The sequence below is a fragment of the Portunus trituberculatus genome, chromosome 21 (assembly GCF_017591435.1).
Source record: "Portunus trituberculatus isolate SZX2019 chromosome 21, ASM1759143v1, whole genome shotgun sequence".
NCBI classification, from domain to species: domain Eukaryota; kingdom Metazoa; phylum Arthropoda; class Malacostraca; order Decapoda; family Portunidae; genus Portunus; species Portunus trituberculatus.
The window spans coordinates 3,794,044-3,815,147 of record NC_059275.1 but is presented as its reverse complement, the minus strand read 5'-3'; the positions used below and the strand labels follow the sequence as shown (position 1 = coordinate 3,815,147).

Here is a 21,104-nt window from a genome sequence, read left to right as displayed (position 1 = left end):
ATAACGAGTTGTGACAATAATAACGGACTGAACTAAAAGAGAGATCTAGAAGTTCATATACGCATGTTATCACACACACACACACACACACACACACACACACACACACACCCGGCCCAGTAACAGACACTCGCATTTGGAAAAGTTACATAAAACAACGATAAGGCGGCAGTGGCGGCGGCGGCAGAGGAGTAAGTGGCATTTGGAAATTTCTATCACGTGATGAGCACATGGACAGCGGCCCGCCACACGCAGGCCGCACTGCAACACAACCACCGCCACAGGAACCCACACACACACACTAACTATACGAGGTGTGTGGGGAACGTGCCTCATCTCTCCACCTATTAATATCCTCACAAAAAACACCCTCACTGGCACCTGCATCCATCATGGCGGCTGATTTGGAATTTGAGCGGCCCTTGAGTCTCCTATCTGTAAATTGAGTGGCGAAATTTAATATACGTACTTATTTATTTTCCCTTTTATTTCATTTTGTACGAGCTTGTGTGTGCGTGTAAGTGTGTAGCGTTCGTTCCTGTCAGTCTCGATGTGTGCGTGCATGACGCGGGGAGTGACAAACGGAAGCACTGACTTAATTAGTGCGCATTGCAAGGCCAGAGACACAGGCAAAGGTTTTACTCAGTTACAATATTCTATACATGCACCACATTAATGCACAGTCAAGCACACCACTGCACTGTTGCCCCCTCGGAAACAACTCAGACCAATGTGTAATACCGGCTTCATCAACTCTTTTAACACCGTGTTGAATAATCTAGCATTCAACATCCCGGGAGGCGAGGGTCAAGTTGAACGAGGGTGCGCCTATAAAGAGTTGTCCTGGCGGCGCCTTCCCTCACACTTCCAGGCCCTGCAAGACTGTGCCCACGCTTCGCAAAGTACGTTAGCTCTTACTCTCTTGCACGATATACTTCGCGCTATACTTCATGCCTCTCTTGTACTAAAAGCCTCGTATTCTTAACAGATCATTTTTTCAGAAGGACTGTTTTCAGATACGATGCTTCGCTACTTCACGCCTGTCTTGCACTTATTGCCTCGTATACAATTCATGCCCTAATACGAACTGTTTTTGGAGGCCACATGCATGCTTACTCGGATTCTGACACTTATTTCTCTATTATTGCTGCAAATTTACTCTTGCATGACTCAAGCTTTCTCGTTCTTACACTAAAAATCCTCATTCTCAAACATCTCGGTTTCTCAAAATTACTACTTTGAAGGCTGACAGATGAAAAAGTCAAGTTCTCACGGTGCATTTTCTATTAGTGTTGCATATCTACTCTCTTCTGCGATACATCACGCCTCTGTTTCTTCTCTTGCCCTTATGTCGTATTCTTAATCACTTCGGGCTCTCAAAAGTATTAATTTCTGAGTACATACACACAGGTGACTAGTCGGAATGTGATGGCGTTTATTTTTTTGTTTTGTTTATTAGTGCTGCAGATTCCTTTTGGTAAACTATTTCTAGGGTCATACAACTACTCTTTTAAAACCCATACTATTCTCTGCTCCAATTAAGAAAGCGCCAGAATGTTTAGGCAAGATATTAACTGCCAGTCTCGAGGAACAGAGCTTATTACTAAAAAGAAAAAGTGAAAAAAAAAACGCGATTATGTCATTACTTTACTTGTGTCTTCTCGTAATTCTGTTTGAGTACGGTGTTAATTCGATACACTAACACCTGCTCCGTGTAAATAGACCGCATTATATGATCCGGATATTAGTTAATTATTTTTACCATTTACTGTATCGATAATGAACGAACTTTTCAGCTGCTCATCTATCATTTTCACCATTTACGGTCATTACCACGCCAGAGATTGGATGAGTATGAACTTCCCATGCAACTGTCTATTAACCCTTGCACTGCTCTTTGCCACTAACCTGAATCACTGACCGCTCTGAGTTGATTCTTCTACTTCTACAGCCACTTCCGAACATTATGCAAGCTAGAAACTGCAAAATTTATCCTTCTCTTTATCCTTTTTTTTTTTTTTTGTTGTAGATGGTTATAAAGACAACACATTGCTTTTAGTGCTTTTCATTGTTGCTCTCACAGTGAAGGGGTTTATCTGTCACTTGTAGTTATTTTCACAGTAGGTTCTCTTCACTGTTTAATCCGTTATTGGTGAGCTCAACCCCATTACTTCAGTCAACACAAACCATTACTTCAGTCAACACAAACCATTACTTCAGTCAACACAAACCATTACTTCAGTCAACACAAACCATTACTTCAGTCAACACAAACCTTTACTTCAGTCAACACAAACCTTTACTTCAGTCAACACAAATCTTTACTTCAGTCAACACAAACCATTACTTCAGTCAACACAAACCTTTACTTCAGTCAACACAAACCATTACCTTTCACTCGCTTAATAAAGGTAACAATTCAGCTGTTCATTAATCCATTATCTCTGGCACCTACTCAGCTTCACCTCTTCACCTGAGCCGACACAGATTGTAGACATTCACTCACTCAGAAGAAATACAAAGCTGATAAATGTAAGAAGAAAAAAAAAAATCGTTCATTGTAATACGGGTGAGCCAAGTAACACTCGCTAATCAGGGCAGGTGTACACATGGATTGCATTTTCCCCTTTTGTATTTTTGACTCAGGTTCATATTAACCATAAAATCCGTGTGGCTTTTTTGGAACATAAAAGATCACAAATTAAAATTCCTAGATACTTTAAGACAGAAAATTTTACTTGACACAACCCACTGATTTTTTGAAGTTCGTACTCATTAAACCTTAGAAAAAAGCATGTTTACTCTGCTTGAATATGAGAGAGAGAGAGAGAGAGAGAGAGAGAGAGAGAGAGAGAGAGAGAGAGAGAGAGAGAGAGAGAGAGAGAGCGAGGGGTGACGTGACTGAATAGTTTGACGTCTTTTGTGTGTGTGTGTGTGTGTGTGTGTGTGTGTGTGTTCTATTGTATGCTCTCTCTCTCTCTCTCTCTCTCTCTCTCTCTCTGATTATGAAAATGACTTCTTTGCTACTAAAACATACCAGAATAAAGTAAATGGTAAGAAAATTTTACACTTATGAAAAAAAAAGTGTCAAACATACGAGACTATAAAGAAGAAGAAACAAACAATGTAATAGCAGCATTGTCAACTCTCTCTTTCTTGAAGCTTGAGTCAGATTACCGATAGTGACGTCTATACTCAGAGCTGGGAGCGATAACGGAAAAATGTCATGATAACCGATAAACCGATAACGATAACATTACCGGTAATTGCCGAATTGATAACTGGCAGTAAATTTATCTCCCAATTTGATAACCGATATATGGATAAATCCAAAATTCCAATTCTAGCAATAACGACATTGATATTCTAAACTAATTGAAATGATTAAAACAAAAGCTACTTTTAATCTGTCTTATAAGATCTAGAAAGAAAACTTCAATGTTTATCCCGTCTCTTCACTAATGAATAATAATGTTTTAAGTAAAACAATTATATTTGATTTTTTAAATTTAGAACTTCAACATGTTCTTGTTTTAGAGACTAGTTTAGAACCAAAAGTATCAGCGATATCGATGAATCAATAACGCAGCAAAGCAAGTATAGGATAACCGATAACCCGATATCATTATCGCGATAAACCATCGTGGTAACGCCCACACATGCAAACACATGGTGCACGATACTGAGAAGCTCTGTTACGTGATGCAGAGATTATCTGGCTAAGCTGCACACCTCTCACCTCACACGCCACATTGCTGGACATAACCAACACCTGTTCTCTTTATCACCACTGAGACTAATGACCACATTCTGAAATTTCTTACTGCACACCACTTTGAAAAGGCTCGGAGTCTAGTTGAAAGGAGACAGATTTTGAACGATGCTCTTACAGTTCTATTGTCAGATTAACAATATTTCTACATCAACTCATGAAAACCTGGGTATTTATCTCTGTGGTCTTTGAAATTGTTATGGTGAGAGGGAACAAAGCGTTCCTGAATACGACACAACTCTTCACCTAACACAGAACATAAGTGGCAACAATGAGTCCTAACTCGCATCTCACGCCATCGTCCCCAGCACGGCCCCACCTCACGTAACGCAACAACGATGACAGGCAAAAAGTAGTGGGCCCCTCAAGGATGCTTAGATGGATAGGTCAGTGGTACATTTTCGGTGGGAGTGTATGGCTCTAATCTTGCCGTTTATGTGATTAAGCGACGTTACAGCGGCCTGACTATGCAGGAGAGGAGTGAGACACGATAATTCATCTTCATTATTACTCTTTTCAGCTTTCGTGGCTTAAGTTACTTCAGCTCATAGCATGATTTGAACTTGACATTCATGCGCGCACACACACACACACACACACACACACACACACACACACACACACACACACACACACATATTAAATAAATAAATAAATAAATAATCTTCTCACAAAGTAAAAAACGATTGTAACAAAATGTCAACCGACAAACAAACAACAACAACAACAACACCTGGGTGGAGAAGAAAAAGCAAAACATGAAATAAAGTAGAGAGAGAGAGAGAGAGAGAGAGAGAGAGAGAGAGAGAGAGAGAGAGAGAGAGAGAGAGAGAGAGAGAGAGAGAGAATCCCAAACCTCAAGGCTCTCACAGTAAAATATCCCTTCTCTTCCTCTTCCTCTTCCTCTTCCTCTTCGTCCTGCTCCAGCTCCACCACCACCATTACCACCACCAGCTCCTCCTCCTATTACTACTACTCATATTAACCACTATATTTCTATTAAGATATTTGCTGTCGCTAATTACTGCTACAACTACAACTACAACAACAACAACAACAACTACTACTACTACTACTACCACTACTACTACTTTTTATATAAGAAGGGCACTGGTTAAGGGCAACAAAATTCATATAAGAAGGCCCACTGAGATGACAGTCCCCAAAAAGACATAAGGATCAACCAAAACTAGGAAGTGTCCTGTGACCTTCATTTGAACGAACCGAGGTCGTGGGAATGGGGAAATACAGAAGCAGGCAGGGAGTTTCACAGTCTTATCAATGAAGGAGATGAAAGATTGTATTGGTTTACTTTTTTATGTCAGAGAGAGAAAAAAACAAACAAACAACTGGCCACGAGCAACAAAAGCGATTAAACTAAAAGGCCCACTGAGATGCTGGTCCCCGAGCAGGGTCAAGAGAGTTAACCAAAAGAATGGAATAAATGTCTTGAAATCTCTCTCTTGCTTTACGGAGGTGGGCAGAATAGAGGAAGAATGTAGAAAGTCTTGTGCCATCACCAGTACTATTCGTAGAGGAGCCGGATGACATCACCACGACACGTAACCCTGATAGGAAGGAATAGAGGCCAAGGCTCCCCACCCCCACAGCCTGGCCACCCTTGCCCAGCTGGTTTGACACGTGGTGCCGTCCCGCGCCAGCCACGTCAGCGCCCCACACTTCGCCGCCGCCACTCATGCCAATCATTATCGGGTCACGATACTTGTGCACTTCAAAACTGACACCACGTGCAAGCAAATATGTACAAAGGTGATAAAATCTGTATGAACATCATAAGTCTCATGATAATGATGATAGTAATAATAATAAAGATAAACACTACTACTACTACTACTACTAGTAATGATAATAATGATAATAATGATAACAGTAATAATAATAATAATAATAATAATAATAATAATAATAATAATAATAATAATAATAATAATAATAATAATAATAATAATAATAATAATAATAGCAATAGTATTAATAATAATAGTAATAATAATAAAATAATAATAATAATAATAGTAATAATGATAATAGTAATAATAATAATGATAATAATAATAATAATAATAATAATAATAATAACAATGACAATAATAATAATAACAATAATAATAATAACAATAATAATGATAATCTATGACAACACCATCAATAACAATAGCACCACCACCACCATCACTTACAACAACAACAACAACAACAACAACAACAACGACTCTTCAAAAAAAAGGGGGGGAGGAGATGATTGTCTTATCAGTGCCACACACACGCACGCCTGATAGCACAGACCTCTTGACCCTGGGACGAGGCACTGACATTGGCACTACAGAAGCCGACCGAGGTGGGGCGGGCGAAGCGGGGCGTGGCGGAACGGGGCGTGGCGGGGCGGGGCAGGCTGGGATTGGATTTGACAAGCTTAGAAACCATATCCGGAGTCTTAGTGGCAGATTACAACCTCAATTCACCAATACAAGTTGTTCTGAAACATTCTTGACACTTCCACTACATTCAAAAGACTTTAGTTGAAGTGACATGGGTTTAAAGGATGTTTTAATGGTTCTAGTGCCAGATTATCAAGGTTTTGACATTACTGACAGGGAACAACAGTCTTGAGGATTCGGATAATGGGATAATCTTTGTGGTGAGAGCAGAGAGTTTCAGGAACTCTGGCCCATGTGTTGCTGGCGTGGCTGTGTGTGTGTGTGTGTGTGTGTGTGTGTGTGTGTGTGTGTGTGTGTGTGTGTGTGTGTGTTTCACTTTCACTGTTTGATCTGCTGCAGTCTCTGACGTGACAGCCAGACGTTACCCTACGGAGCGAGCTCAGAGCTCATTATTTCCGATCCTTGGATAGGCCTGACACCACACCACATACCGGGACAACAAGGTCACAACTCGTTGATTTACATCCCGTACCTACTCACTGCTAGGTGAACAGGGGCTACACGTGAAAGGAGACACACCCAAATATCTCCACCCGGCCGGGGAATCGAAACCCGGTCCTCTGGCTTGTGAAGCTCTAACCACTGAGCTACCGGGCGCGCGCGCATGTGTGTGTGTGTGTGTGTGTGTGTGTGTGTGTGTGTGTGTGTGTGTGTGTGTGTGTCCTTGTTTAGCCTTATCAAAAATAGTTTAATGCCTTAATTTCGGGTTTACAATGCTATGTACACACGCATGTTTGTTCAGTGCATCATACTAAAGCGCAGAATGGTCAAACTTTTGCTTGCTTTCTGTCTCTACTCCACGGACGGACAAGTGAGCGAGAGATCTGCCACGTACAGAATGTTGTTGTGGGCGCATAGTTCAAGTCACTGTCTTCTTATCTCATTGTCATCACTTTCAAACTTTCTCTCATTGAGACTTCATTTTTTATCTAGTTTAAGTGATATCTTTACTCACATTATTTTTTCTTCAACTGGTAGGTGCAAAAAAGTGGCCATACTTGTTATCCTAACGTACCGTTCGGTAATCAAAGCCATTTCCCATTCAGGCGTGTTTAGAAGTAAGAAAGCCACACACGCCGCTATACACGCCGCTGCCTTCATGATAATACATAATGGAACAAAAATAATTGCAATAAAAACAAATATAGTAAATCTTCAACAAAAAAAGAAAAAGGAGTTCCATATTTCATCCATATCATTCTGTCTGTCTTCAGCCTCTCTCATCGCCGCAATGTTGCATCTCTTGGTATCTTCTATCATTATTTTCACGGTAACTGCTTTTCTGATTTTGATAATTGGCCCTCTTCTTTCACGGTCTAGATGCACAAGACTTTCAACAGTTTTTCACCCCTATTCTATCCATCTTTTTCTGATAAACTGTGGAACTCCCTACCTGCTTTGCTTTCCTGCTTCCTGTGACTTGAACTCTTTCAAGAGGGAGAGTCCAAGACACTTGTCCTCCGATTTTTGATGCCCCTTGTGACATTTCTTCGTGGCACATAATTCGGTCTTTATCTCGCTCTTTTTGTTGTTCTTGGCTAGTCCCTCTTACATAACCAAACAAACAAACAACCCTCTGATTTGTCAAGATTGGGTGTGTGTGGCGTTAATTTCCCAGCATTTCGTCACTTTTACTGATCACTATAATTCTCTATGATTTCTGCTGCGGGAATCTTGATGGTGGTCACAATTTGTATTAACTCTCTCTTCTAATTCAGTCAAGTTCAAAATACTTCTCATTAAATTCTATAACACATTTTCATGCATCAGAGGCTTCACAAATAGAGACAATAAATAATAAATCGAGGGTTCAGCGTTAGTTATAAAGTTAAAAAGTATCTGATCCCCCAACATAGTGTGTGTGTGTGTGTGTGTGTGTGTGCGTGTGTTCACTGTTTCATCTGCTGCAATCTCTGACGAGACAGCCAGACGTTACCCTACGGAACGAGCTCAGAGCTCATTATTTCCGATCTTGGGCTAGGCCTGAGACCAGGCACACACCACACACCGGGCCAACAAGGTCACAACTCCTCGATTTACATCCCGTACCTACTCACTGCTAGGTGAACAGGGGCTACACGTGAAAGGAGACACACCCAAATATCTCCACCCGACCGGGGAATCGCACCCCGGTCCTCTGGCTTGTGAAGCCAGCGCTCTAACCACTGAGCCACCGGGCGTGTGTGTGTGTGTGTGTGTGTGTGTGTGTGTGTGTGTGTGTGTGTGTGTGTGTGTGTGCGTGTGTGTTTCGGGCAAGCAAGCAAGCAAGCAAGCGAGTTTAGACATTACTATTATGGTCTACCATTGTCATTTACGTCACGTCGCCTTGATAACGACTCCCTCTCTCATTCGCATTATACATGACGCGGACACGTTTTAATTTGGTCGTGTACCTTTAAACGTTCAAAACCTGCCAAGGTTCGGTACCTATTAGCGTTCGGTACCGATAAACGTTTTCAATACCCATTAACGTTCGGTTCCCATAGGCATAGACATTCGTTGCCCATAAACGTTAAATACTCATGAATTCATTTAAGGGAACTAGCACTTCAAGTGGGCCTTTATATATATATATATATATATATATATATATATATATATATATATATATATATATATATATATATATATATATATATATATATATATATATATATATATATATATATATATATATATATATATATATATATATATATATATATATATATATATATATATATATATATATATATATATATATATATATATATATATATATATATATATATATATATATATATATATATATATATATATATATATATATATATATATATATATATATATATATATATATATATATATATATATATATATATATATATATATATATATATATATATATATATATATATATATATATATATATATATATATATATATATATATATATATATATATATATATATATATATATATATATATATATATATATATATATATATATATATATATATATATATATATATATATATATATATATATATATATATATATATATATATATATATATATATATATATATATATATATATATATATATATATATATATATATATATATATATATATATATATATATATATATATATATATATATATATATATTTTTTTTTTTTTTTTTTTTTTTATGCCTTTGGTTGGTTTCCGTCCTGCATAAAAAAAAGTTTGAAGCCAGAATGACTTCTTTTTAACAAGTTTATTTGAATTCACCTTATTAATTTATTTTGATAATGCAAGTAGTTTTCAAACCTTTTATATATTTGATTACATATTTTTCTTATTCTTCTTTACGTCACATCGCTCACTTCCTCCTCTCGTGCAAAAAATTACATTTCACTTCCTTAACCCTACAACTGCCGGATCTAAACACCTCCATGATTAGAAAAAAAAACGATATAATTAGTAACACTTGGAATAGATTAAAGAACAAACAGTCCAACTCTCGCTTCCACTTCTCGCTGTACACATCACGCTTTTGCCTCGTGCCGCTCGAGTCAGAAATCGATACTTTAGTTGGTGGGTGAAGTATGGAATCATGCAACTGTGGCGATAATGAGGCAGCGAGAACACTTGGGAACATTTGATAACACTTAACGCTTCCTCCTTGCTCCAGTTTAGCCATGTTGTGTACAAAAAATTGAGGAATGGAAGGGTTGGAGGAAGATGTATACGTACGTGGCTGTGTGAGGAAATTGGTTCTGAAATGTAATGGTGGTGACTTTCGTGTGATGATGGTGGCGGTGATCGTAATGGTGATGATGGTGGCAGCTACACGTGGTTATGAAGTCAAATTATACACTAGTCAGTTAACACTTAGAAACTTACGATGGTAATGATGTAATGATGGGAAAGAAAACGAAGCACAGGAACAATGCACAAATAAAGACCGTCAGACACTCACAGTATGTCTTTAGTCACGGTAGGTAAGCGCCTCTCTGTTAATCACATGCTGCCTTTAATTTGATCTTGCCAATACGAAGTGTTCTGGCTTGTTAGAAGCACCAGTTTGAATTTGTAATTCCTAAAGACATCACTGACATAGTGATAAAGTGGCTCAAATCCTATTTTTAAAAACCTTTAAGATGGATTTATTGTCTAGAAAAATCAATTAGACTCAAATGACAGGTGTCAGTGTCATTAGCAGGTAAAACATCATCTTCGTATATTTTGTATGTGACTATCTAAATAGTCAGATTATTGAGTAATTATCTATTCAAGTTACACGATCCAATATTGTTAATTTCGACACATTTTTGCACACCAGGGAACACGTGCTGTCATCAACATGGCTGAAGACTTGGCTAGAAGATTTACCAAATATAGCGATGAAATTAACTCAAAAAGTGTTCAAAGCAGTCAAACTTTCGTTTGCAATAAAAAGGCAAACAGCTGCTGGCACACACCGGGACCGAGTGGCGCTCAACTAATGACAGCCACGTGTAATACAATTAATTAACACTTGTATCCTGCTTACCTGTGATCTTTCTTCCCGCCAGATCTGACGCGACCATGGCAACGAACGGATATCACGAGACACCCGCCAGTCTCCACCAGGCAGAAAAATCCACCCACCATCTAAAGGCGAGGGTGAAGCAGCTGAATGGCCTCGCTGCACCACAGCACTTCACTGCTAATGGACACTCCAACGGCCACTCCAACGGCACGGGGGAGGAGGGCGACGAGGGGTGGTTGCTGCGCCATGTGCTGGACCTGGTGCTGAAGACGAAGCTGGTGACTGGACTCGATGCTTCGGAAAAAGTGGTTCACTTCAAACATCCACACGAACTAAAGGTGTGTGTGTGTGTGTGTGTGTGTTAGCTTTACCTACGCCACATCATGTGGTCTTCATTTTCTTTTCATCCACCTGATAATACGCATTAATAACGAGATCCTTCACTCCTGACTCAGCAGCAGAAGCGAGGTGAAAGGCCGCGCTGTGGAGGGAAGTGTTCATATGCTGGCCAGACTATTACCCAATATCCGACAGACTAAGCGCAATATTCTCCCGAACAGAGAGTACTTAGTCTTCCATCCTCAATAAGCTCAGTTTCCCAGTTCAGCACTTCACTCCAGGTGTTGATTGAGTCACATACCAGTGATTTAGTGGTTCAGTATTCGTAACACGTGGGAAATCATCAATCATTGGATAAGTAAAGGAATGAATGAATGATAGTACCTGAATAAACAGTTACACGTAAAGCAGACATTAATTGTAAGAAAATATCACTGACAAGAATTATATGGATTACTAATGGAAGGTTTGGACAATATGTAAAGTGTAAAGACCAGGTTTCATTATGCCAAAATACGAACACAAAATAGGAATAAATGTTGAAAAAAATGAGTGAAAGGGAATAATGAACTGAAGTGAACATTGACCAGGTGAGCATGAAAGAAGCAGGATCCCAGTTACCTCACCATGTCACTGTCCTCGTCAGTACAGACTAAATGATTATAGAGTAGAGTATTGCAGCAACAAGTGACACATTTAGTAGTCTTATAAAGCATTAGTAACAGTGTAACGTTCAATTTGTTCCTTCTTACGGTCATCTTATATTTTTGTCTTAATTTCACTTTTACGGATAATACAACCAGTATTCTTTCTCCTTGGGAAGTAAAATTAATAGCCATCGTCAAATAAAGTTGCTGCATGGGAAACTCTCCTCTTTTACCATAAGACACCAGTTCCAATCACACTCTTAACCTCCTGTGTTTATTTATTTTTTCTTTTATGTTTGTTCCAAGATTTTCCATGTAACATTTATGACTATGTTAATTCGCTTTCATCTAAACAATGCAAGGCAGCAATACAAGATAGCTTCATATGGGCTCGTTCGTACTCAGAAACGCTTTGCTCTCTCACCACGTCTATATTTCGAAAGGATGCAGATAATTAGTCGTTCTCGAGAGTGTTTCTCCTTTTGACAATAAAAATCATATTAATCAGTCAGTAGAAACATAAAAAGCATGATAAAAACTCGCATGAATTAAAAAAGAGCCATTTGAAAGTAGCGAGGGTGAGGGGCAGAACTGTTTTATAATATACAATGTCTCTTACCTGACTCACCGAAGGAAGACCAAGGAACATTCATACTTCAAATTCCCCGGCAGGAGGAACTGGACTTGGCGGTGGGGAAGGAAGGCTGCTCGCTGGAGGAGGCGGGGCGAGTCCTGGAAACCGCGGTGCACTACAGTGTCAAGACGCAACACCCGCACTTCTACAACCAGCTGTACGGAGGCATCGACGAAGTGGCGCTGACCGGGGCTTGGCTTACCGAGGCTCTCAACACTAACTCGTGAGTCACACCTGAGAAGCTAGACTCTGTGGGGGCAGTGTGTTGGCTGTGAGAGTGGCTGAAGGTAGGATATAGGGAGGGAAAGGATACTGGGGTGTGTGGTGCGAGGTCTGTTAGTGAGAGGATAGAAGGTGTAAGGCGCAGTAATTGTGAAGTAAATTGTAGTTTTAGTTAGTGAAGTGTAAGGAAGTGTGGTGAGGCTTATTATTAAGAGGATAGCAGGGTGTGGTGGTGTAGGCTGGGACTAGTTCTAGTGAAGTGTAGAGGGAGGAAACACTGTTTGCTCTCATAACGTCAATATTTATCCAAGGCCGAAGATGTGATTAGTTGCTGTTTCCGGGCGTTTATCTCTTCGAAGCAGAAGTGTAAAATCATCAGTATGATGAGAAAAAAAAAAGCTGAAAACACCGCAACTTTCACATTAGCCATCTAGAGTTGATCGAAATAAGGTGACGAAATCTTAAAAAAAAAATAAAACACGTCAGCCGCGTCGGTCGCAGCACTGAGCAAAGAACACGCGGTAAAATTCTAGTTTCTGCCCATACTCTCCCTTCCACCCCCCAACAAGCTTGGGGACAGGTGGGAGTGCGGGGTTTTGGGTGGGGTACATGAAATGCGTCGGATATGCGTATTTTTTGCGTAAAATGGAAAAATTCCCATTAAAAAGTCTACGGAATTTTCATTACAAGTTTCCTAATTTTACTAATTTCGGAAATTCGGTAAATCTATAGAACAGCAACTCCTTACATATTCTTTTCTATTACCCCCCTTCCCCCCAACAAGCTTGGGGCACGTGGGAATCGGGGTTATGGGGAGGAGCCAAAAGAGGCGAGATATGGCGATCCAAAAAATCTAAGGACAAAAACCTAACCTAACGTAACCTAACCTAACCGGGGGGCTGTGCCCCAGACCCCTACAACACTAACCTAACCCTAACATAAACCTAACCTAACGTAACCTAACCTAGCCGGGGGCTGCGCCTCCCAGACCCCCCCTGCAACACTAACCTAACCCTAACATAAACCTAACCTAACGTAACCAAACCTAGCCAGGGGGGCTGCGCCCCCCCGGACCCCCCCAACACTAACCTAACCCTAACATAAACCTAACCTACTGTATCCTTGCTTTGGGGCAGCTTCCCTTCCCTCACACCAGTTCTCTTATAGCTTCACACAATATGCCCTACCTCTACCAATACCCTCCTCACAATACCTTAATGAAAGGATGAAGGTCCTGGCTGGTCCTCTTCTCGATTGTACACTGACTTGCATCGCAGGAGCGATGATTTCCCAGTAATCAAATTCGCAACCTTTACAACTAATGTCACTGGTGGCCATAGCTCAACTGCGCACACAGATCTCTGTGCACCTGTCTGCCCAGCTGTGCCCCGCCTTCGAATACATATAGCAAATTCCCATTGGCGCAGCTTGTGGTGTTAAGAGGTGGTGGCACGTCATTGGACAAAAGAACTATAGACACAATAAGAATCCTATTCACTAGTTACCCACAAACCCCAGCAATAAACAAATGCAAGTCAGTGTACTGCTTATTTCCGAGTGTGATGGAGCTCCGTGGCTTGTTGTTGGCTTCATCAACGTCATGAAACTAGTAATGAAAATCACGTAGACTTTTAACGGGAATTTTTTCCATTTTACGCAAAAAATACGCATTTCCGACGCATTTCATGTACCCCACACAAAATCCCGCATTCCCACCTGTCCCCAAGCTTGTTGGGGGGTGGAGGGGGGAGTATGGGCAGAAACTAGAATTATACCGAACAGGCTATACACCACTGAGCGAGACGGCCAGATCGGCGCGTGGCTTTCCTCAAAGTCGAAGGTTCCAATCAATGACTCGAACACTGCCAGGCGCTTTAGAAACCCGAGTTTAACGAGTCGGGACCTGAATAAGTGTTTTCTTTGTTTAGGGGTTCTGTACTGATGAGTTCAAATAAATACCTTGGATGGCAACATACATTATAGTTAATGCAAATTTTTTTTTCTATAGAATTAAAAAGAAAAGAATATATATAAGTAACGTGTACAGTGTCCTTACTACTACTACTACTACTACTACTACTACTACTACTATTACTACAATTTTCATTCTATCTCCACAACTACCACCACCATCTATCTATTACCATAAATACCAACACTACCACTACTACTTTTACCCATAGCGCCACAATTACTATTACAGCAACTACCACTAACATTGCTACTACTGCATTCATCACCTACACCACCACCAATTCCAATCTCCAGCCTTTTTCTTCTTCTTTTGCCATTTCCCTCTAGTCACAGTTACCACCATGAACGAGTCTTCAAACCTTCCTGTCCCATGCATCTTCTTCTGACTCCCTTTGCAGCCCTACCAGTCACTAACCCACACTCCCTCTCCTTCCCCGTGCCAGGTATACATTCGAGGTAGCCCCAGTGTTCATGTTGGTGGAGCACAGGGTCATAGAACACCTGGTGGGGCTCCTGGGCTGGTCTGAAGGGGACGGCATCTTCGCTCCTGGTGAGGGCAACGAGTCATGTGTGTGAATGTGCGACTGAGTGAGTGAGTGTGAGGGAATGTGAGAGAGTGACTGAAGGTGTGTGGTGAGGGGCGGAGTCTCAGGTGGTGGTGGTGGTGGTGGTGGTGCCTGACGGAGGGTTGGTATCTACAGGAGGAAGCATCAGCAACATGTACGGGATGGTTCTCGCTCGCTACCGCCGCCACCCGAACATCAAGAAGACCGGGATATTCGACCAGAAGCCTCTCGTGGTGTTTACTTCCGACCAGGTGAGAGAGAGAGAGAGAGAGAGAGAGAGAGAGAGAGAGAGAGAGAGAGAGAGAGAGAGAGAGAGAGAGAGAGAGAGAGAGAGAATAGAGCTAGGTGAAGACGAAAGAAAAAAAAGGATAAGGCAAAATGAAGAAAAATAAAGAAAAGGAAAGTAAAAGGAAAAATTATGAGAAAATTAATGAGAGAGAGAGAGAGAGAGAGAGAGAGAGAGAGAGAGAGAGAGAGAGAGAGAGAGAGAGAGAGAGAAAGTAAACACACATTATCAACCTAGCGTCCTCACTATACCCACACCTTCCTCCTCCTCCTCCTCCTCCAGGGCCACTACTCCATCAGCAAGAGCGCCTCGTGGCTCGGCCTGGGCATGGACAACGCAGTGGCGGTGGCTACGGACGCCCAGGGGAGGATGCTGCCGGCGGCGCTGAAGGAGGCGGTGAAGCTGGCGCGGGAGGAGGGGAAGGAGCCTTTTATGGTGAACGCCACGGCCGGTACCACTGTCCTTGGCGCCTTCGATCCCCTGGAGGAGCTGGCGGCCGTGTGTGAGCGGGAGGGACTGTGGCTGCATGTTGATGTGAGTGGTGACGAGTGGTGAGGGAGTGGTGATGTGTGTGTCAAATTTACTTCTTTATATAGAGAGGAGAGTGGTGACGGTGTGGTGACATGTGTTAGGTTTATATTCCTTATTTAGGGAGGAGAGTGGTGACAAAGTGGTGACGGGTGTGCTAGATTTACGTTATAGAGAGAAGCAGTGGTGATGGAATGGTTAGGTTAGGTTAGGTTTACATTCCTTATATAGAGAAACGGATGGTAACGAGAGAGAGAGAGAGAGAGAGAGAGAGAGAGAGAGAGAGAGAGAGAGAGAGAGAGAGAGAGAGAGAGAGAGAGAGAGAGAGTGTGTGTGTGTGTGTGTGTTTCGACCTAACGCTCACGGTAACACTCTCCCTCCTGCAGGCGTGTTGGGGCGGCTCCGTCATCCTCTCCCGAAGATACAAACACTTGATGAAGGGAATTGACAGGTGAGGTGGTTATATGCACCTGCACAGTACACTTACACTCTCTCTCTCTCTCTCTCTCTCTCTCTCTCTCTCTCCTCTCCTCCTCCTCCTCCTCCTCCTCCTCCTCCTACTGCTTCTTTCGTTCACCGCCCCGTGTCTCTGTCCCCCAGGGTTGACTCCATGTCCTGGAACCCTCACAAGATGCTGGGAACCTCACTGCAGTGCTCTGTCTTCCTCACCAAACACAAGGTACTTACTACTCGTCTCTTACGTGAGAAGAACACCGGGTAAAGGAAAAAACGTCAATTAAAAAGACTAGTGAGGGTGCCAGCAAAAAAGATAAAATTGAAGGATACGTGTCTTAAAATCTCCTTCCTAAAAGAGTTCAAGTCATAGGAAGTAAGATATAGAGAAGCAGGCAGGGAGTTGATACCTTATTCCCTTCACTACTGAGACGCATTTTTACAATGACTTTTGCGTATAGTTTGACCATTTCATTGACATTATGAAGGGTCTATGGAGGTCAAAAGATTAATGGTCAGAATCTTCACTATTTTAATTCCCCACATAAGTTTGTGAAGCTGTATAAAATCACCAAATAGTAGCCAGAAGGAATTTGAAAACGCGTCCTGGTACTAAAGGGGTTAAGTTCACAGTTAGACAGGCTGAGGCTAAGAAGGTGTCTAACAGAGGTCTTTAACCCCTTCAGTACTGGAACACATTTCTACCTTGAGTTTTGGATGTGATTAGACCAGTTTAGTGACATTAGGAAGGGTCTATGGAGGTCAGAAGATTAATGGTCACAGTCTTCACTATTTTAATCTTTACATGAGTTTCTGAAGCTGTATAAAATCACCAAATAGCAAGCAGAATAAGTATGGAAACACGTCCTGGTACTGAAGGGGTTAAGTGGTGTGAGGGATATAACACCTTCTCCGCCTCCCGGCACAGGACCTGCTGAAGAAGTGCAACTCGGCGCGCGCCACGTACCTCTTCCAGCAGGACAAATTCTACGACGTGGGTTATGACACTGGGGACAAGAGTATCCAGTGTGGCCGCAAGGTGGACGCCTTCAAGCTGTGGGTGTTCATGAAAGTGCACGGCCTGTCCCTGCTGGAGGCGCGCGTAGATGCCGCCTTCCACGCCTCCAGGTACTGTGAAAAATGAGTGGAAATGGGATGAGAGAGAGAGAGAGAGAGAGAGAGAGAGAGAGAGAGAGAGAGAGAGAGAGAGAGAGAGAGAGAGATAAGGGAGGAGTATTAAGAAGAGAAACATGAATTCAAAAGACCAATAAGAGTTACAAAAAGATAAATATGAGTTTACAAAGACAAATAAGAGTTAAAAGGAAGGCAAGAGTTAAAAAGACAAACATAAGACAAAACGATAAAAGATAAACTTGAAATAAACAAATAGGAATTGAAAAAACACCAGTAAGAATTCAAATAAACCCACAAAAAGACATTCAAAATATAATAAAGAGTTCAGAAAAAAATTGAACAAAAAAGGCATAATACAGAAGTTAAAAAGACCAACAAGGAAAATTATACAAAGACAAACGAGTAAGAGTACAGAAAGACAACAATTTAAATAGACAAATTCCAGTGACGCACTTTTTCCTGCCTCACACCTCACCTGGCACCCTTACCTGGCAGACACCTGAGCGCGGAGGTGAAGCGGCGCGAGGGCAGGTTCAGGCTGGTGCAGGAGCCTGAGTGTACCAATGTGTGCTTCTGGTTCATCCCGCCCAGCATGAGAGGCAAGGAGGAGACGCCGGAGTGGTGGGTGCAGGTGTCCAAGGTGGGTGAGAGAGAGAGAGAGAGAGAGAGAGAGAGAGAGAGAGAGAGAGAGAGAGAGAGAGAGAGAGAGAGAGAACACCCCTATCGCCGCTCGCTCTTCCTCTCACCGAAACCACCATCTTATTCCACCACTCCATCTTTTCATTCCCTAAGAAACCATTGTCAACTCCTTCCCCACTCCATCCTTTACAACCCCCATCTCGCTAAACCCTCCAACTCCCAAACTCCCATCTCAACCCCTTCCACTCCCCCAAACCTCTATCTCACCCACTCCCATTCCACAAACCCCCTTTTTCATCCCCTTCCCTTCACAACTCCCATCTCTTTTTTCATGTTGTCTTTCCTTTCTTCTAATATTTCTTTCTTCTCTTTCTCTCTTTGTACTTCGGTTCTTTATCTTTTTTACGTCTTCATTTATTCAGTTGGTGTCTCGAGTGTCTTTGTTCCCTTTTCTTCAAATTATCTTTTTTTTTTTTCTATCATCTTAAATGTAAAGATTTTTTTTTTTTTTTATGTCTTTATCTTCTTTTTAGCTCATTTCTTCTACTTGTAAGGTAAAAGGTTGGAGGAAGAGGCGGTTTGAATTTCATTATAGAAATTCTGGAGGAGGAGGAGGAGGAGGAGGAGGAGGAGGAGGAGGAGGAGGAGGAGGAGGAGGAGGAGGACAAGGACGAGGACGAGGAAGAGGAAGAGGAAGAGGAGGAGGAAAACAAAGAGGACGAGGAGGAGGAGGAGGAGTAGTAGTAGTAGTAGTAGTAGTAGTAGTAGGAGGAGGAGGAGGAAGAGGAAGAGGAAGAGGAGGAGGAGGAGGAGGAGGAGGAGGAGGAGGAGGAGGAGGAGGAGGAGAAGGAAGAGGAGATTTTACATACTCTACTTCTTTTCTCAATCTTACTTTCTCCCACCAGCTCATCTCACCCCCTTCCTCCCCCAGGTGGCCCCGGCAGTCAAGGAGCGGATGGTGCAGCAGGGAACCCTCATGGTGGGCTACTCTCCCATTGCCAACAAGAAACTGGTCAATTTCTTCCGCATGGTGACGACTTGCACGCCCACGCCCACGCCCGCCCACATGGACTTCGTGTTGGATGAGATAGAGAGGCTCGGGGAGGACCTGTGAGGGGCGTGACGCTGTGATAGAGGGAGGGAGGGTGGGATGGGTGGTAGGGATGTGAATTTATGAATGAATGAATTAGTGGATGAATGAATGGATGTCTTAAGCTTACTGAGTTCTTTTATTTATTTTATTTTCTCTCCGGTATTGGAAAAGGAGGGAAGGTTTAAATGGGTGGCACTATACATGGATGGATGGATGGATGAGTAAATGGCTGTTCTGTGTCGTAAGCTAAGAGATTTTTTTTTCCCCTGATCTCTGGTTAAGGCATGCTCGTTATTACGCTTTAGGTGTTTTCAATGCTGTGTATCTCCAGATTCTATTGGGTTACTGTGCACAATAAATTACTTCCACTATTCACCTCACTCTAAATTACACCTTCACTTTATTAATTTATCGTTCTATTTACTCATTGTGTTTTTACCATTTATCAACTTTTGTACTCATTGTTTTAACCATTTATCAACTATTTTACTCATTGTGTTTTTATCTCTCACCAATATCATCATGTTTCACCATTTATCAGCTTATCTATGCATTAAGTTTTGCCATTTATCACTTTTTTGCTCATTATGATTTACCATTTACCAATTTATCTATTCCTCATGTTTTCCTGTTTCTATCATCTTTTTTCTTTCTTTCTTTTTTTCTGAATATCTGAGTGCACTTCAGCTTTCACCATCAACTCCAGTCATTTCCTTCTTTCACTGATTAATCTGATAAACGAGTCCTCAGCAATCCATCACCTGAATTTCTTGGCATACACTCCTTCTGCTGGTGTTGAGAAGCGCTACACTCCTTCTGTTGGTGTTGACAAGCGCTAGACTCCTTCTGCTGGTGTTGACAAGCGCTAGACTCCTTCTGCTGGTGTTGAGAAGCGCTACACTCCTTCTGCTGGTGTTGACAAGCGCTACACTCCTTCTGCTGGTGTTGAGAAGCGCTAGACTCCTTCTGCTGGTGTTGAGAAGCGCTAGACTCCTTCTGCTGGTGTTGAGAAGCGCTAGACTCCTTCTGCTGGTGTTGAGAAGCGCTAGACTCCTTCTGCTGGTGTTGACAAGCGCTAGACTCCTTCTGCTGGTGTTGAGAAGCGCTAGACTCCTTCTGCTGGTGTTGAGAAGCGCTAGACTCCTTCTGCTGGTGTTGAGAAGCGCTAGACTCCTTCTGCTGGTGTTGAGAAGCGCTAGACTCCTTCTGCTGGTGTTGAGAAGGGCTAGGCTCCTTCTGCTGGTGTTGAAAAGCACTACCCTCCTACTGATCTAAGCACTACCCTCCTACTGGTCTAAGCGCTACCCTCCTTCTGCTGGTGTTGAGAAGCGCTATCTTCTGCATCCCTAGTGATGGTGAGCTCCGGGAAGCCAGTGGAGTCGTCGAAGGCACGGTCAAGGGTCAGGTCAAGGGGCTCACCAAGGGCGACCTCCATAGTGGTGAAGACCCGCAGGCCGCCCATCACGTGCCCTCCCACGGTGCCTCCTTCATTGTCGCTCAGACAGATGTGCAGGTGTGTGCCGCCCTTGCTCAGCGTCCCAGACAGGCTCAGGACCTCGAAGTGCTGGTTGTAGGTCTTGATCTGGTGGTGGTGGTGGTGGTGGTGGTGGTGGTGGTGGTGGTGGTGGTGGTGGTGGTGGTGGTGGTGGTGGTAGTGGTGGTGGTGGTGGTGGTGGATGAGGAGAGAGGAAATCAAGAGTTTTGTTAGAGTATGGCGTGTGCGTCTCTCTCTCTCTCTCTCTGCTTATACTACTACTATTACTACTACTACTACTACTACTTTTTTGTGCAGGAGAGGAAACTGGCCAAGGGCAACAAAAATTGGAAAAAAAAAAGGCCCACTGGGTTGCCGGTTTCCTTA

The 21,104-nt window shown here is 42.2% G+C and overlaps 3 protein-coding genes across 6 annotated transcripts in view; 2 read left to right on the top strand and 1 right to left on the bottom strand.

Annotated features, from left to right (window-relative positions):
• The first annotated feature begins 600 nt into the window (after nucleotides 1-600).
• On the top strand, nucleotides 601-19,616 carry LOC123506903 (cysteine sulfinic acid decarboxylase-like). Its single transcript, XM_045259289.1, has 11 exons — nucleotides 601-902; nucleotides 10,772-11,066; nucleotides 12,387-12,571; nucleotides 14,988-15,094; nucleotides 15,246-15,361; nucleotides 15,679-15,930; nucleotides 16,311-16,375; nucleotides 16,525-16,603; nucleotides 17,306-17,505; nucleotides 18,007-18,151; nucleotides 19,082-19,616. The coding sequence occupies exons 2-11, from the start codon at nucleotides 10,785-10,787 to the stop codon at nucleotides 19,262-19,264; spliced, it is 1,614 nt and encodes a 537-aa protein (XP_045115224.1). The 5' UTR covers nucleotides 601-902; nucleotides 10,772-10,784; the 3' UTR covers nucleotides 19,265-19,616.
• The window catches only part of LOC123506908 (bifunctional protein GlmU-like), a 66,500-nt gene continuing 64,756 nt past the window's right edge, over nucleotides 19,361-21,104 (bottom strand). For 3 of the 4 annotated variants that reach the window (XM_045259301.1, XM_045259299.1, XM_045259300.1), the window contains one exon: nucleotides 19,361-20,825. In XM_045259301.1, the coding sequence (XP_045115236.1) occupies nucleotides 20,538-20,825 (288 nt within the window). In that variant the 3' untranslated portion in view covers nucleotides 19,361-20,537. The remainder of the gene's footprint in view (nucleotides 20,826-21,104) is intronic. The other variant, XR_006675550.1, reaches the window with a different exon arrangement.
• LOC123507269 lies at nucleotides 19,445-20,518 on the top strand. The gene is made up of 2 exons (XM_045260041.1): nucleotides 19,445-19,464; nucleotides 20,077-20,518. Exons 1-2 carry the CDS (start codon nucleotides 19,445-19,447, stop codon nucleotides 20,516-20,518), a joined length of 462 nt encoding a protein of 153 aa, XP_045115976.1.

Coding starts and splice junctions, on each gene's coding strand:
- LOC123506903 (XM_045259289.1), top strand. CDS start 10,785: ATGGCAACGAACGGATATCACGAGACACCCGCCAGTCTCCACCAGGCA. Junction 11,067..12,386: donor AACATCCACACGAACTAAAG/GTGTGTGTGTGT, acceptor ATTCCCCGGCAG/GAGGAACTGGACTTGGCGGT. Junction 18,152..19,081: donor GGTGGGTGCAGGTGTCCAAG/GTGGGTGAGAGA, acceptor TTCCTCCCCCAG/GTGGCCCCGGCAGTCAAGGA.
- LOC123507269 (XM_045260041.1), top strand. CDS start 19,445: ATGGATGGATGGATGGATGA. Junction 19,465..20,076: donor ATGGATGGATGGATGGATGA/GTAAATGGCTGT, acceptor GGTGTTGACAAG/CGCTAGACTCCTTCTGCTGG.